Source organism: Benincasa hispida, chromosome 10 (assembly GCF_009727055.1).
Source record: "Benincasa hispida cultivar B227 chromosome 10, ASM972705v1, whole genome shotgun sequence".
Classification (NCBI taxonomy): domain Eukaryota; kingdom Viridiplantae; phylum Streptophyta; class Magnoliopsida; order Cucurbitales; family Cucurbitaceae; genus Benincasa; species Benincasa hispida.
Window position 1 is genome coordinate 29,427,391 of NC_052358.1, and position 16,506 is coordinate 29,443,896.

The 16,506-nt window shown below is 32.4% G+C and overlaps 2 protein-coding genes across 4 annotated transcripts in view; both read left to right on the plus strand.

Annotated features, from left to right (window-relative positions):
• The first annotated feature begins 345 nt into the window (after positions 1-345).
• LOC120088555 (vacuolar cation/proton exchanger 3-like) lies at positions 346-6,541 on the plus strand. Of its 3 annotated transcripts, none has more exons than XM_039045948.1 (13): positions 348-920; positions 1,251-1,296; positions 1,451-1,711; positions 1,804-1,871; positions 2,488-2,516; positions 3,110-3,306; positions 3,410-3,622; positions 4,562-4,693; positions 4,844-4,960; positions 5,035-5,088; positions 5,203-5,319; positions 5,821-5,917; positions 6,023-6,541. In XM_039045948.1, the coding sequence occupies exons 3-13, from the start codon at positions 1,451-1,453 to the stop codon at positions 6,049-6,051; spliced, it is 1,314 nt and encodes a 437-aa protein (XP_038901876.1). In that variant the 5' UTR covers positions 348-920; positions 1,251-1,296; the 3' UTR covers positions 6,052-6,541. The 3 variants fall into 3 exon arrangements, with proteins under 3 accessions (XP_038901877.1, XP_038901876.1, XP_038901875.1); XM_039045947.1 differs by having other exon boundaries at positions 349-920; positions 1,112-1,296; XM_039045949.1 differs by lacking the exon at positions 4,562-4,693 and having other exon boundaries at positions 346-920; positions 1,112-1,296.
• A 5,753-nt stretch (positions 6,542-12,294) lies between these two features.
• Positions 12,295-16,506, plus strand: part of LOC120089011 — a 43,642-nt gene continuing 39,430 nt past the window's right edge. Inside the window, 1 exon segment of the mRNA XM_039046446.1 lies at positions 12,295-12,361. Within this exon segment, the coding sequence (XP_038902374.1) occupies positions 12,295-12,361 (67 nt within the window).

A 16,506-nucleotide genomic window follows, 5' to 3' on the forward strand; every position in this document is an offset into this window, starting at 1 on the left:
CCTACACTGACGAGCAATCACATTAAACTAGAGAATTCCAAGCGAGACCGAGAGTGTTTAACCAGACGAGAGCAAGACTTATAACGTGAGGCACTTGTGAGGGCAATTTACGTAATTTGGTATAGCGATGAGGTCCACAGAGGATCCATTGCTATTATTTTTTAAAAATTGACATTTTGGATCAAAATAGATCATCTTTATAGATTTTCCAACTTTGATATTCTTGTTATTTGGGTCAAATGATGCAACGTGGGTTCCATTAAAAGAACGAATAGAAACCAACTTTTTTCTAATTTTAAAATTTTGTGGGAATGATCTGTAAGAGAGAATTCTAAGTGTAATGTAAAATGGGAAAGTCAGTTGTTATGCGCGGGGGTGGGGCAGCTGCTGCTCAACCAAAGTCTTCTCCGATTGAAACGGAGAGAAGCAAATAGAAAGTGACCGCTTCTCTGACTCTTCATCCTCAGATATTTCTTCATCCCTAAAAAAACCCATTTCCCAATTTCCAAGAAAATCTGTTTTTTCTCTTTTCATTGTCTTGCTTTAATGGCGTTTCTATATCAAATTTTAGAAACCCATTTTCTCTTCCCACGAAATAGGAATAAAAATAGCGACAATGGTGGGATTGGTTGCGATGTGGCCGTGTAAGGAACGTGTGTGCTTTTCAACCTTCATTATTTCTACTATTCTTTTTTAATTTTTTTTTCCTAACAATCATCAATTCATAACCAACATATTCAACTTTCCTCCACCGTCCCTCTTTCAATTATGAAACCAGAATATCTCAAGCATTGACCCCCAACTTCTCTCTCTTTGTTTTCTTCTTCGTACATTTTGCGAGAAATTTTGCCTTGTTTTGTGCAATTTATTCAACCCCTTTGAAGATTGGGGAACCATTGTTCCAACCCATCTCTCCAAAGGTCTGTTCTGTTTCCTTTTTGGGGTTTTTTTTCTCTCTTTTTGGGCTTGTATTTTCTTCTTTCGAGATTTCTTAAGATTTCAATGCCATTGATGTTCCTGTTGAGAAAATGTATGTGGGTCACCATGATTTTGCAATTCCTTTTGCTTAAGATATACCCTTCTGAATTTGGTTAATGGGTTGCTTGAGCAGATATGAATTGACAGTGATTTGAAAAAAAAAAAAAAAACAACTTACCGTGGGAAGAGATGTGTTGCGCTGTAATTCTCATGTCTGGTGATGGAAATTTGGCTGCCGTTGTGCCCTAACGTTATTTCATGGATGGATTTAGGAGTAACGACAACAAACAAAGCGTTGAAAGGCATTCCCGCGCCGAGGTCTTTGTTTCTCTTCCCTTGTTTTTTCCTATTTGTTTGTCTAGAAATCATCCTTCAGGCTTCTTGTTTATACCCTTAAATGTTGTTTTCAAGGGGTTCTTTTTAACGATTTTTGTTTTAAATATTAAATAAGCATGCTGGTTTGGTGTAACAGATGGGGTCATTAGGCGAGAAAACCATACTGGAATTTGAAGATGAGAGCCTTGTTAGTCCTGTATCGTTAAATAGAAAGAATTTTTCAATTGAGGGATCTATCCATAGTTCTTCATTGGGTGGTGGTTCGCAGAAACTTTGTTCCAACATGAAGAACAGGGTATTTGGCAGCATTAAGATTGTCGTCTTCTCTGCTAAAATTAATCTTCTCATGCCTTTTGGGCCTTTAGCAATAATAGTCAGCAATTTATCTGGTCATCATGTGAGTTTATCTTTCCACACGTTTGTATCAATTCAACTAGGGTTGTTATCTTATTCCATTTTGGATCCATGAATTATGTATGTGCATTTCAGGGTTGGGTCTTCCTTTTAAGCTTGTTGGGGATCGTACCTCTTGCGGAGCGTTTGGGCTATGCAACTGAGTAATGTTTCTTCAATTTTAGATTACTTGTTGTAGTTGTGAATTTGTAGAGATTTTTTGCTTTTGAACTTGGATGGTATGGTTTATACTTTTGATAAATCCATAGTTTTTTGGACTCATGGATCTGATTTCATTTCCTAAAGAAAGTGTGATACTAGTTGAGAATCCTTTTAGTTTTTAGCACTTCTTAAATCACACGTTTACTATCTACTATTGGCTTTGATGCATGAAAACATGACCTATATATATATATATATATATATAAGTTTTAGGTCATGTCTTGCTTTGCACCTCATTCTGCCTCAAGGAGCCTCTGTGTTTTAAAAACACACAGTTGGGTTTGGGTACAATTTGCTAACCCATTGTGCCTCCCTCCCTGAAACCAACTTTCTAATAGATTTGACTAGTAGTCATTGATTCAACAACTGGTTTGATATGTCTAAGTTTCATAATGATCAACTATGTAACCATTAATCCCCCACAATTCCTTACCAAGTAAAATTAGAAAAATCTGCTCATTTTTGGGTTATTGGGTTTTCAAATAAAATGAACCTGTATCACTTTTGCCTGTGAATTTATAGATGTCTTATATAACATTTGATCTCTCTTTGATGCAGACAGCTGGCATGCTATACTGGAGCCACAGGTAATACGATTTGAAGTTGGGTTTTAATTCATTTATGGAGTAGGAATCATCTTTTAATGGCTTCTTACTTTGAGACGTATTGGCTAAGAAGACTTGTGCTGATTTCGGTGGAGAAATCTCTTTTTTTTTTTTGTAATTACCCTTTACTAAAAGGAAAAGACACAAATTAACGTCCTAATGGTTGATGGTTTGATGCCCATTCCCACAATTGGTGAACTGAAAAAAGAAAAAAAAAAAGGTTACCTTTAGATATTGACATACTGTTTTACTTGATTGGAGTCCCTTTTTTAGTTTGCCTCATTCTTTTGCGAGCTTTGGTTTTTACATGACCTTGTACTCTTTCATTTCTTCCAATGAAGGAAAAAAATAAAAAAAAAATAGAAGACAATGTTGTATTTTTATTCAAGCCCAGGGGAACAGTCATAGGAAGTAGGAACCACTAAAATATAAAGACCTTTCCCCTTGGCCCTTCCGCTCCCACATCCTCACCCCAGCCAGACAAAGAAAGAAGAAATTGAGAGAAATTTCCTCTTGTAATGTTTTATCTCTACTTCTCAAATTTAACATTAGCACTTTCATTTTTAACCTTGCAGTTGGAGGTCTTCTGAATGCTACTTTTGGAAATGCCACAGAATTGATAATATCAATATATGCATTGCGAAGAGGAATGATACGTGTTGTTCAACAGTCATTATTAGGTTCGATTTTGTCTAATATGTTATTAGTACTTGGATGTGCCTTCTTTGCTGGTGGAGTTGTGGTTTCTAAGAGAGAGCAGGTCTTCAGTAAGGTTTGTTTTCACAAAGATAGGAGTTTTCTTGGATGCCGATTATGTACTATTCTCTGTTTGATTTCTCAAGTATACATCATTGTATGATGTTTTCTTATTTTAGGCAGCTGCTACAGTGAATTCCGGATTGCTGTTAATGGCGGTAATGGGACTTTTATTTCCTGCTGTTCTTCGTTCCACACATACAGAGTTGCACTCTGGAAAGTCAGAGTTGGCTCTTTCAAGATTTAGTAGCTGCATTATGTTGGTGGCATATGCTGCCTATCTTGTTTTTCAGCTGAAAAGTGATAAGAACTTATATCTCCCGGTCAATGAGGTTGATAGCTCTGCTTTCATACTTGTTCTGAACAGCATAAACTATCTTACATTCTATTTAATCAATAGTCTTTTTATGCAAATGCCATACCATGATTGTTATAACACTTGAACCTTCAGTGACATAATCTGAGTTGAAAGTCTGGAAATAAGGTTTGATAGCCATTCGGTTGTAGCATTTTACTGAAGGTTTATTTTGCGACATGGTTTGTTTTATGGGATATAGATGGCCTTTTTGTTGTGAATTTTGCTAAATATTGTAGTTTTCAAGTATCTTATAGGATTTGAGAATCTCTTTAATTGATGGACTAATTTTGGGAATTTTTTCCTGAACCTTTCTTATCCTCTCAGTTCCTACTCTTTTGGAGTTTTTCCATTAATGGGTCGCCATTGTACAGTTGTCCCATATGTTGTTCTCCTTTTTCGTTTCTCTTGGTTCCTATCTAAACTACCCAAGATAGAGTCAGCCAATCAGGGAGGGTGCAACCACAAACCTTGACCCTTAATGAAATATCACATTTCCTCCACCAAGGAGCAAACTCCTAACTAATTTCTTCTCATGCTGGTTGTTTTATTTCTCCTTGTGGACAACATGGGAGGAGGTTATCAATGTCTTTTTTCTGCTGTTTATACAAGAAGTTTCTGTCTTTGCTTGTTGACATACTCGATGTATGTGGAAAAGTATTGGTGCTGAGAAACTTATAACAAAGTTCTGTAGACATTTTCAGAAACAACTTTTTCCATGAATGAATTTTTTCTATAAGAAATTTTTGTTTTTGGAGAGGTTACCGTGACTGGATATTTACTAAATATATTGTTTCTTGTTGGATGTAAAATATAATGCTTACATGATTTCTTTCAACTGCTTTTTACCTATTTTTTATATTATTTTAAAGAATCTATTTTTAGTAGTTTGACAAGAATAATTGCCATACAATAGGCGGATAATGAAGAGAATTCTGATGATGATGAAGAAGCTCCTGAGATTAACATGTGGGAATCCATTATTTGGCTGTCTATCTTGACCATTTGGATCTCCGTCCTCTCTGAATACTTGGTTAATGCAATTGGGGTATTATTTACTTGTTAATACATCCTATTACGAATCTTCTTTTGCCTCTGGGTTGTGGCTTATTTCTCCTTTTTCCTCCATGGTGAAGATAATACTCACATTAAAGCAATATTCTGTAAAATTATATAGTATATTTGATGACAATTTCAGGGGGCATCGGTTGCGATGAACATACCGGTAGCATTCATTAGTGTTATTCTACTACCTATTGTTGGGAATGCTGCAGAGCATGCTGGTGCCATCATGTTTGCCATGAAAGACAAGCTTGTAAGTGCTTGCCTTTTTATGTGTCTTAACAAAGTGATCTGTGAGGTCTTTCTTTCTAATCATGTGTTGTGTAGGACATTTCTTTGGGAGTCGCAATAGGATCATCGACACAGATATCTATGTTCGGGGTGAGTTCCACAACATATTGATTATAGCTTCCTCAATAAATTATTCGCCGGTATCATGGTATGTTTGGGGTGAGTTCCACAGCCTATTGCTCATTAACTTTTACATTATTGCAGATTCCTTTTTGTGTGGTCATTGGTTGGATCATGGGATGTCCTATGGACTTGAATTTTCAACTTTTTGAAACTGCCACGCTTTTCATCACGGTCATTGTCGTGGCCTTCATGTTGCAGGTTAACTACTTTGCCTTCTCTTACTTTGTTTAAGATTTTTTATCCAAGGATATCCATAGTTACAAAAGAGCCCATATTATAGAGAGTACAAAAGACATTTCCAATTTGTAGTGAGGAAAGAAAAACTATAGCCTTTTAAAGCTTGTAAACCTTTACACACTAGATATATATATATATATATATCAAATATATATATCAAAGATGGCAGAATCAATGATGTCTTCGGTAGTCCTGCTTTTTTCGTGGAAGATTTTTGTATTTCTTTCATCCTGTATCTTTCACAAAAATGCACAAATAATGCAAATCCACAATCCCTCTTCAGTGTCTTTGAATATCAGATTGATGAATATCAAATGTAGCCAACATTGTGTGTTGTTAGGGAGAGCCACAGACCAATAGTTAGGATCCTTGGAATAGTTTTGATTTTGCATCATTTAAACCGAAATCCAAATTGTGATTTTGAAATGATTTCTTAATGTAACCTAAACATTGAGCCTGCAGGATGGAACTTCTAATTACCTCAAAGGACTTATGCTTATTCTCTGCTACCTGATAGTGGCTGCAAGTTTCTTTGTACATATTGATCCAGCATCAGTTGGTAAGCTTTCACTCCCTTTGCTACAACTGGGAAACTGGAAACAAAATGGAAGCCTGGCCCTACAAAACAAACAGTCTAACCATGAAAATCGAAACTTCTACGCAGGAGACAAGACCCAAAAACCTGGTGTATGAAAGGCAAGGGACGACTCGAAGTAGTGAATCTGCCTGCACTAGAACTCTCCTGAAGATGGGAACGACGGAAGCTCGAGGTTCACTCCATTGCTGTATAGTTCTGAACGCAGGCTACTACCATGTTCAGAAATCATTTTTCCATGTTTTGTGACAACCAATGGCAATAGATGTTTTCCTTGATTCTTCTAGTCGTTGGTGCTGATCTTGTTTTATCATTGCAAGCTTTGGCAAATACTCAGAACTTAGCAACTAGGAATGCTAGATATCGAGCGTAAGGGGGGAAAAAAAGTGCCATATTGATTTATTTTTCTTAGGGGAATTTGTTATTTACCTTTTTCTTTCTTTTAATTTTAATATTCATGGGTTACATTCACTTGAAAACTAGTCTAAGGGTATGAATGATGAAACAAGAGTTAGAATGTAACAGAATATCTTGTTAATATTTTGAACTTTGATGTTAATATTACAATTATTTTGTTTTTGATAGGGACACAAATGATCCATTCCATAGAAGAAAAATGGTATCTCATCCTAGTCAATTAGAAAGGGGAGTTATAAAATGGACCAATTCAATGGTAAACAATTACGTCTGCTTGAAATTTATTTTTCTATTTTATTCTTTTCACATGGTTGCTGTCCAAGTGACACGCCAGCCAACAATTTGTAGAATAACTTCTTACTCTCTTTAGAGCTTGATATATTAATATGAGCATAACCTCTCTAGGTTAGAAAAATTATTAATTGAAAACTAAAATTTGGAGGTAATGGTAAATATAGTAATCCGATTTAAAGTATTAGCAAATACAACACAATATAAAAAGAATTTGTAATTATAGCAAAATTTAGATTCATCACTCAGGGTCTATCACCGATAGAATCGCTAATAAGAGTTTACTAGTGATAGAGTATATTACTAATAGATTTTGCTATTTTTGTAATTCTTTAAAAATATAAAAGTACTAGGATTGTCATTACCCTAAAATTTAAAAAATCAAAATGAGATGAGATAGGTTAGGACAACCTCCTTTGAGGTGGGTTAAAATAAGAATAACCCTAAAAAGATCCCTCAATCTTCACTTTAGTTTTGTAAATTTAGCAAATCACAATATGACCAAGTTAAATTGTAAATGTGACAGGGAAATTCATTAACGTGACATGTTTTGATAATATGAAGATCCACTATTTTTTTTTTTTATTTTTTTTTTAAATAAAATGAAAGGAGTTAGGACTACCAACAATGACGGTTAATTTTTTTTAGTTTAACAAACAAGGATAAAAGATTCAAACCTTCAACCTAAGAAAGGTATAATTCCTTGACCAATTTAATAACATTAATCATTTTCGACTTCAACCAATATAACTTGTTACATACTTCTTTTACTCTTTATCAAATGTCTGAGATTGTCAAGTAGAAGTTTATATTGTCTTAAAAGAAAAAAGAAAAAAGAAAAAAAAGAAAAAAAAAAAACTAATTTTAGTGTGGATCTGTAAGTCAGTAGAATATATATATATATATAAATGAATGGGTTAGTTACATAAATGGAATTCAAGTCCAAAATAATAGAATATGTAGTACAATGATAAAATAATTGCATATATAGAGAGAAAAAAATGGTAAAAGACTAAAAAGTTCATGCCTAGCCACCATTTTGCTTGCTTCTTCCCGATTTTCTCTAATTGAAAGCTATCATTGATAGCAGCTACCAGCGACAATCGCTGATAGCTGATATCAACTGCTATCACTGATAGCTGCTATCAATTGCTATCAGTGGTAGCTTTCAATTTGAGAAATATTAATACAATATTGAAATATTAGCTTTTAATTTGCTATCAATTAACAGTGGTTATCACTGATACACTTTCATCAATTAGAATCAACCTTGAAATATTAACACTTAAGGCTAGTAATGATAGACTTCTATAACTAGTTATGAACTTTCAGAGAAACTCGATATATAGATTTCACCTAATTTCTATCACCGATATCACTAATATCACTCATATCAGGATTATCAGTGATAGCTTTTTTCACTGATAACATCACTGATAAGATGGTATCAATGATCTCGCTGATATCATATTATCCATGATCTCATTGATATCATGTTATCAGTGATAGCTTTCTATCACTGATAACGTGCTATGAGTGGTAGCTTCTATCATCGATAACGTGCTATCAGTGGTAACTTTTATCATCGATAACGTGCTATCAGTGTTAACTTCTATCATCGATAACATGCTATCAGTGGTAGCTTTTATAAATGATAGTTATTGACCACCTTATTGCCCATTTCCTTGTCCTTTCCAACATTCGTACAGTCCCTTTTCTTTTCGATACCTCTCAAGGGCACTTCCGTAGAAATAACGAACAATCAAACCAAATCTTTCTTCTTCGTTTGGTTTTGTAAACAAATATCGGTACACAAATATTTCAATTTGCGCCCTTCATTTTGGGCCATCTATGCTTTTTTTTTCAAGTTGATTTCTGATATACATCATACTCTTAAAGTTTTATAAAAAGAAAAATAACTACTAGTCGGTCTGATATCATTCGCATTTCTCATTTTTTGAGAAATAAACTTGTTTAATAACTATTTTCGTTTCTTATTTCAAACTTTTAAGAAATATTTCTAAAAATGGTACAAATTTGTGGACTAAAAAAAAGTTTCTTTCAAATCCATTTTCATTTACTTTTATATTTAATGTTTCGTTAATAATCTATTGAGTTGTATGTCCTAAAACTCACAATTTGTACAATTAAACATATTGAATTAGCAATAAAATGTTATTAAAGTTTTGTTCAATAAAATTGTTATTGAATATGTAAATTGCACAAAATCCAATAAACTAAGATCCATGGCTATTACATGAATATTTGGACTTTATGTGGAGACATAAGAATAGATCAAGTTCAAGTAGATAGTTTGGGAACTCATAGATCAATCCGAAGGGGTAAAGTCTATTGGTTGCAAATGGATCTACAAGAGAAATGAGACCAAGCTGATAAGGTATAGAGACCTACAAAGCTAGACTTATGGCAAAAGGGTTTACCCAAAGAGAAGGGGTGGACTATGAAGAAACTTTTTCTCCAGTTGCCATGATCAGATCTATTAGAATATTCTTGTCCATTGCTGCTTTTTATGATTATGAAATTTGACAAATGGATGTCAAGACAACTTTTTTGAATGGCTTTCTTGACGAGAGTATCTATATCTCTCAACCAGAAGGGTTTATTGAACAAGATCAAGAACAAAAGGTTTGCAAGCTTAAAAGATCCATTTACAGGTTGAAGCAAGTGTCTTGATCCTAGAATATGAGATTTGACACTGCGATCAAATCTTATGACTTTGAACAGAACATTGACGAGCCTTGTGTTTACAAGAAAATTGTCAACAAAATTGTAGCTTTTCTGGTTTTGTATGTTGATGATATCCTGCTCATTGGGAATGAGACAGGATTCCTAACTGATGTTAAGAGATGGTTGGTATCACAATTCCAAATGAAAGATTTGGGAGAAGCGTAGTATGTTCTTAGGATCCAAATAGTTCGGAACTGCAAAAACATAATATTAACATTATCTCATACATCTTATATAGACAAGATGTTGTCTAGATATAAAATGCAAAATTTCAAGAAATGTATGTTACCTTTTAAGCATGAAATTCATTTTTCTAAGGAACAATATCCTAAGACACCTTAAGAGGATGAGGTTATGGTAAGAATTCCCTATGCATCAACAATTGGAAGTTTGATGTATGCCATGTTGTGTACATGTCCTGACATCTGCTATGCAGTTGAAATTGTCAGCAGATATCAGTCCAATCCTGGATATGATCATCGAACTATCATTAAGAACATTCTCAAGTATCTTCGAAGAACGAGGGACTATATGCTCGTGTATGGTGCCAAGGATCTGATCCTTGCAGAATATATTGATTCTAAATTCCAGACCATGTGGATTCTAGGAAATCAACTTCACGGTCAGTATTCACTCTAAATTGAGGAGCTATAGTATGGAGGAGTATAAAGTAAAGTTGTATTGCTGACTCCACCATGGAAGCGGAGTACGCAGCTACATGTGAAGTAGCCAAGGAAGCAGTATGGCTTAGAAAGTTCTTGACCGATTTGAAAGTGGTTCCAAATATGCATCTGTCAGACCCCCTCTATTATGACAACAATGGAGCAGTTAAAAATTTCAAAGAATGCCATAAGTGCAGAAAACACATCGAGCGTAAGTACCATCTCATCAGGGAGATCGTACATCGAGGAGATGTGATCATCACATAGATCGCCTCAGAAGACAACTTAGTTGATCCATTTACAAAGGCCCTTCCAACTAAAGTGTTCGATGGTCACCTAGTGGGACTAGGACTACGAGATAGATAAATCTAGGGCAAGTGGGAGAATTAAAGGGTATCTAATGCCCTAGTTTATTGTATTTATTCTCTCATTACTCAACATTGTATCTATTTGTATATAAATCCACTAGAGTTTTAATCAAGTGGGAGTTTGTTGGGTTGTATGTCCTAAAACTCGTATTTATACAACTAAACATATTTTATTTGCAATAAAATGTTATTAAAGTTTTGTTCAATAAAATTGTTATTGAATATGTAAATTGCACTAAATCTAATAAACTAAGATCCATGGCTATTACATAAATACTTGGACTTTATATGGACACATAAGATTGGATCAAGTTCAAGTAGATAGCCAAAATGGTCTATAGTATACGAGTAAGGTTGGGTACCTTATTCTGGAAAACTAGTGGATGCGGTCCACTTTGTATTTAGTACAAACCACGTGATCCTGAATAGTTCATGTGGAGACATGCTAGTAGGGGTGTCCTATGCAATGATTTTGTGTAAGACTGGACCAAGAAACAATTCACTCTTACTTTATAATGCTATTTATTGTTTATGACAGACTATTTCAAAGCAATGACCTAGGTAACTCGACCTTAATCCTGAGAGAACTATGAACTCAATAAGCCTCCCATTTCATAGGTGAGGGTTGGCTTAATAGCGTCAACTCAATAAGCCTCCCATTTCAGAGGTAAGACCGGGTAGATAACTGGGGACATAGGGTACAAGATGAAATTCACTCTTACCCGCTTTTAAAGATAGTAGAGAGGTTGTTCTTTTAAGTACTGATTCAAAGTCTTGAACAAGAGGCCTCACCCTCTCACTGGGCCAGAAAGGACTCGTTTTAGTGATTTGGATCACGAACAATTTTTCATTAGAGGATCAGTGGACTTAAGAAGCAAGATGTAATCTCGGGGGTAAAACAACATTTGACTCAACGTCTTATTATGAACAACTTGTGAAGGGTTAACTTATTGATTATGATTAAATCAAGTAGACGAAATATATCTATAGTGAGGAGAGTGCAACTACTGGGCTTTAATGGTGGTGACCCGGTAGTTAACGGATGATTAATTCGGTTTTAAGAATTTAGCCAATTAATCTCGATTTGTTAGAGCCATAATCTTAGATCTATTAGGTCCCTAGCTCACAAATGGATTAAACTTAGAATAGAGTGATGGAGTAAATTTGAAGTGTTCAAATTCAAATTATGGGAATTAGTAATTATATATGATATAGTTACACATTTAACACCGAATTAAACGAAATTGAAGAATTGGATGATAATTTAAATTCAATTTAAATATTAATTACATGAATAAAGATTCATGATTGTGGAATTTGGTTTATTTATTTAATATTTGATAATTAAATTAATATTAATTAATTTAAATTATTTAATTAATTATTAAGAATTAATTTTATATGAGATTAATTATTGAATTAATTAGATATATACATATATATAATTAATAAGGTTTTAATATAGAATTAAATATATTGATTTTTTTTTAATTTTGAAAATTAATTTTCAAAATAAAAAGAATAGTGAACTTCAAATTGAAATTCAATTTTAAATTGGGAAAACCCATTAGTGGATTTATCCAACAAAAGTCACTAATTTTCCACTCAATACTACAAGTAGGTGGTGTCATCCCTTGAGACGATCTGAATTGATGATAGAAATAGATAAAGCTCGGTTCAATTAATGAGTTAATTGGCCATGCAATCAGAATTTAAAAGCTAAGTTGCTGAAGAAGTTGTTCTTCATTCACTAACTGAAAACCAGAAAACTCTCCTCTCAAAATTTCCTAAATTTCAGTTCATTTTGGATCCCACGATCCAATCTAAGGTCCTAGAGAATAGTAGGGAAGATCCAATGGTGGTCAACAAGGTTTTGGTGTGGAGATTCAAGTTGGAACTTGAAGAATTTGAAGTCTTCAAAGGTATGTTTTAAGAAACCCTCTTTTTATCTTATGAACATGCTTACTTAGATGCTAAAATTGATGAATTAGAGTGTTTAAATGATCCTGATTTCTTCCGCTAATTGCATGCTAACTCCATCATAATCAAACTTATTGATTAGCTTATTGGTGTTAGGTCACTTATGAATTGAGTACTTTCAAGTCTTAGGTATGAAACTTAGTCTCATAATTCTTATGAAAAAAAAAAGGAAGAAGCAAAAATTGGATAAATGAAAGATTTTTTTTTTTAAAAAAAAAAAGAGAGAAAAGAAGAAAAAACTAGAGAAAGTAAAGAAAATTAAGAAAAGAAAGGAAACAAAAACTGGAGAAAGGAAAGAAAATTTTTATAAAACAAAGAAAGGGAATAAGCAAAAACTGGAAGCAAAAATCGGAGAAAGAAAGAAAATAAAAAAAAAAGTGAAGAGGCAAAAACAGAATAAATAAAGAAAATAAAAAAAAAAAGATAAAAAATAAATAAAAAATAAATAAAATAAAGGAAGGGAAGAAGAAAATGTATAACTTGACAAGATAACGAAGGGACAAATTGGAAACTAGAAAAAGGGAAATTGCATTGTATGATAAATACATTTTAAGAAACCATAGTCATAACTTCAACTTTTTTATAATTGCAGGTGTGACAATCACATAACGATCACATAGAAATTAGATAACAATCAAATTTTCAAGCGGAAGTTTTTTGACATGATTGCAAAAAAGCAAAATCTAGAGACACGCGCCCAATTTTTTATTTTTTTTTAATTAAAGTTGCAATTGCCCCTTAATAAAAATCCAAAAGTTGACTAGTCATATTTGTAAATGTTTTACAGAGGTGATATATTTTTTTTTATTTTTTCCTTATTTTACTATCTGTTACAAATATCCTAAATGAATTTATTTAAAAATATGATGAATAACTTTAGTGGATAATAATTATTATTTTCACATGTCTTCTCCACAATATTTGTATAACCAACATGACATAACTCGACATAAAGTCTGTAATTTGTAATATCAACTTTTAAATGTATATATATAATGATAAAGCGACACAACAATATTAATTCAATAAAAAGCATGTTTGGCAAAAGATTAAACTTGAATAATATACAACATCTTGAAAAAATCTTTCAAAACTCACAAGTTTCAATGCAAATTTATCTTTAAGGTTCTTTTTGTATGAAGCTTCATCAATAATGTTATACTAATAGTTTTCATCTATATTCAGTAAGGGGTTGTTTGAGAAATTGGAATATGATCAAAATCATTGAAATTTTAGATTGTAGGGATGCATGAGGAATCGAGAACGAAATGGATATAGAATCGTGAAACGTGAAAATGAGAGAGTTGGATTGAAAACTGTGAAACGGAATGAGTTGGATATTAATAATAAATCGAGTCCAATATGCTCAATCCAAAACATGGGTTTTGAATTATATTACATTACAAACTTATTCCATTACAATCACCCAAACCACCCTTAAATGTATATCAGACAAATTTCATGGAGATTTTTTAAATAAAAAAATTATTCAAAGTAAAATTTGTAATAATTCTTAAAGCCTAAAGTAAAGATTGCAACGATGATCAAAGTTTGATATTTCTTTGACAAATATTAAAAGCATAGGATAAAAATGATTCAGTTAGGGATAAATTTTGATACGTTCCTAATGTTTTCATTTAATAATAGTTTACTTATCAAGACTGAAAATCATTTCCCCTCCCATTCTACCAAATTTCCACACTTGCTGAGAAAAAATAATTGTTTTTCCTTTTTCAATTGAAATTGAGTGTAAATTAAAGTTACCACCATGTAGTTATTAATACTTTAACTTGCTGAGCTAGCATATATAATATTGTCAAAAATATGGCCAGCATGAATATAACTATATAGTTAACCATGGTTAAACTATATAGGTTAGAGATTCATGGTTGACATTGTTTGTTTAAGGGTTTTATGCTTATTGCCCTATGTGTTGTGTGTCATCTTTCTGGTTGGATTGCTCTTCAGGATGTCTCTGCAATAGTTATTAAGATTGTTTTGTCGGAAGATGTTGATCCTCTATAATATTTTTTCTTTATCTGGAACATTTTGTCTATTTATTCTTTGATTTTATTTCCTGTTCTGAATATTGCAGAATTGGTCTTAGGGTTGTCTCTGTGTTCTTTCCGCAATGCATATCTAAGATGATGTGTATTGTCTTTTAAGGGTTGGGTCGTTCCAAAAAAATGTTGAAGCCATTACCTTGTGAGTGTATCGGCATTCCCAAGTGCGTCAATCGTTCTTTGAAGAAGATTGTGTTGTTGTAGATCTTGAGACTTACTCTAGATCGTTTTAATTTATTCATCATCAATTTGAGAAGGGATTCTCAAACTTAAGGAACCTAATTTCATCAAGTAAAGTGATCTTCATTTCACGTGGAAAAGATAAAAGTCATGGTGAGAGAGAGTTTCACACTTAAGGAGAGTCTAAGGCATATTGAGAGGGATTCTCACACTTGGGGGAAACCTAAGTTTTCATTCACTAAATACACACATTCTTAAGGGGCCTGAGATTATCGAGAGGGAGTTTCACACTTAGGAAAATCTTAAGTGATCAATCAAGAAGCTATACTATTCTTGTGTTATTGTATTTTTCATTTCCTTTCATTTTTAATACTTGGAACGATGTGGATTGAGCCATGAGTTACTAAATTGTAGTTCTTACGGTTTATGACTTAGTTATGGATTTTTGCAAACCATTTTGATTGTTTCTTAGTTTGGATTAATGCATAAATTATTTTGGCATGCTTATGTTTATTTCTTTCGACCAGTTGGCCACGGTTTGAATGATTTTCATTCGATGTTTTGCTTGAGAGAAAGGACATTAGATTAGAGCTAGCATGTTAAATTGTTAATCAAATATGCATGAAGGTGATAGGAGATTAATAGAAATCAATAGTGAAAGAACTTAGTGTTGTATCTAATTAATTAATTGCGTGAAAGTGAATTAATAGTTATATGTTAGAAAGGGTTGAACTCGAAAAAAATATATGGATTTGACTTCTAGGTCTATAGTTAGAAAAAAAATCTTATATCTCCATCTTGTTTTATTTTTTTCTTTATTTTCTGATATTTCTTTTGTCATGTCATGGTCTAACTGCTATTAATGAGTTTCTTTTCCCCTCTTGTTTTTCTCGCATAACCATCTCATTCTCCAATTTTTGTTGTGTTCTAGCCGATCTCACCTTCCTTTTCACTAACTTTTGTTGTGTTGCAGAGTTCAATATCAGACATGGTAAAGGAAAAACAAGATCCCTAAGGTACTATACTATAATTTTTTTTGGTCTCCAATCAATCTTAATTTGCAATCAAGAATTTTAACTTTTTCTACCAATCAATCTTAATTTGCAATGAAGAATTTTAATTTTTTCTGCCCATCAATCTTTATTGCAATGGAGAATTTCTTCAGTTTTGAAGTTCGAATTAGGTTTTTGTGTTTTAATCTTGAAGAATTACACTATAATTCATTCTTTTATAATGTTAATCATTAGATCTTTGGGGTGTTGTTAGATCAGCCATTTATTTTAAAAGTTTAGATCACATTTTAAAATTTTAGGAGGTTGAATCATATCTTAATTCTTAGAAGGTTGAATCAAGTCTTTAAATAAAATATATTTTAAATACAAATAAAATTGAGGTTGTTATGATTTTAAAAAATATGTATTTTTTAAACAAATTAATTGTAGATACCTTTGAAATTTTAAATCTTAAAATATTAACAGTGTCTTAAATATTAATAATCTATCACTTTGCTAAAAAAATACTATAATTAGTACAACATTAAATAATCGATGAATTAAGTAATTGTATATTTTTTAACGACAAAATGATTTATTAGTGGTAACGTAGTTCATTTGAATTTATATAAATTTAGTTGATAAAGTTAGAATTTAAAATTATTGATATTTTAGTATTCAAATTACATTTTATTTAGTTCAATTACACGTTGTGATTTTTTAGTATTGTTCATCATAATAACATATTTTGATTTTTTATAACTCATGTTATTATAATTAAATTACATATTTAATATTATTATAATCAATTAATAAAAGATTTTTTTAATAAAGTTTTTAAGTCAATTGTAA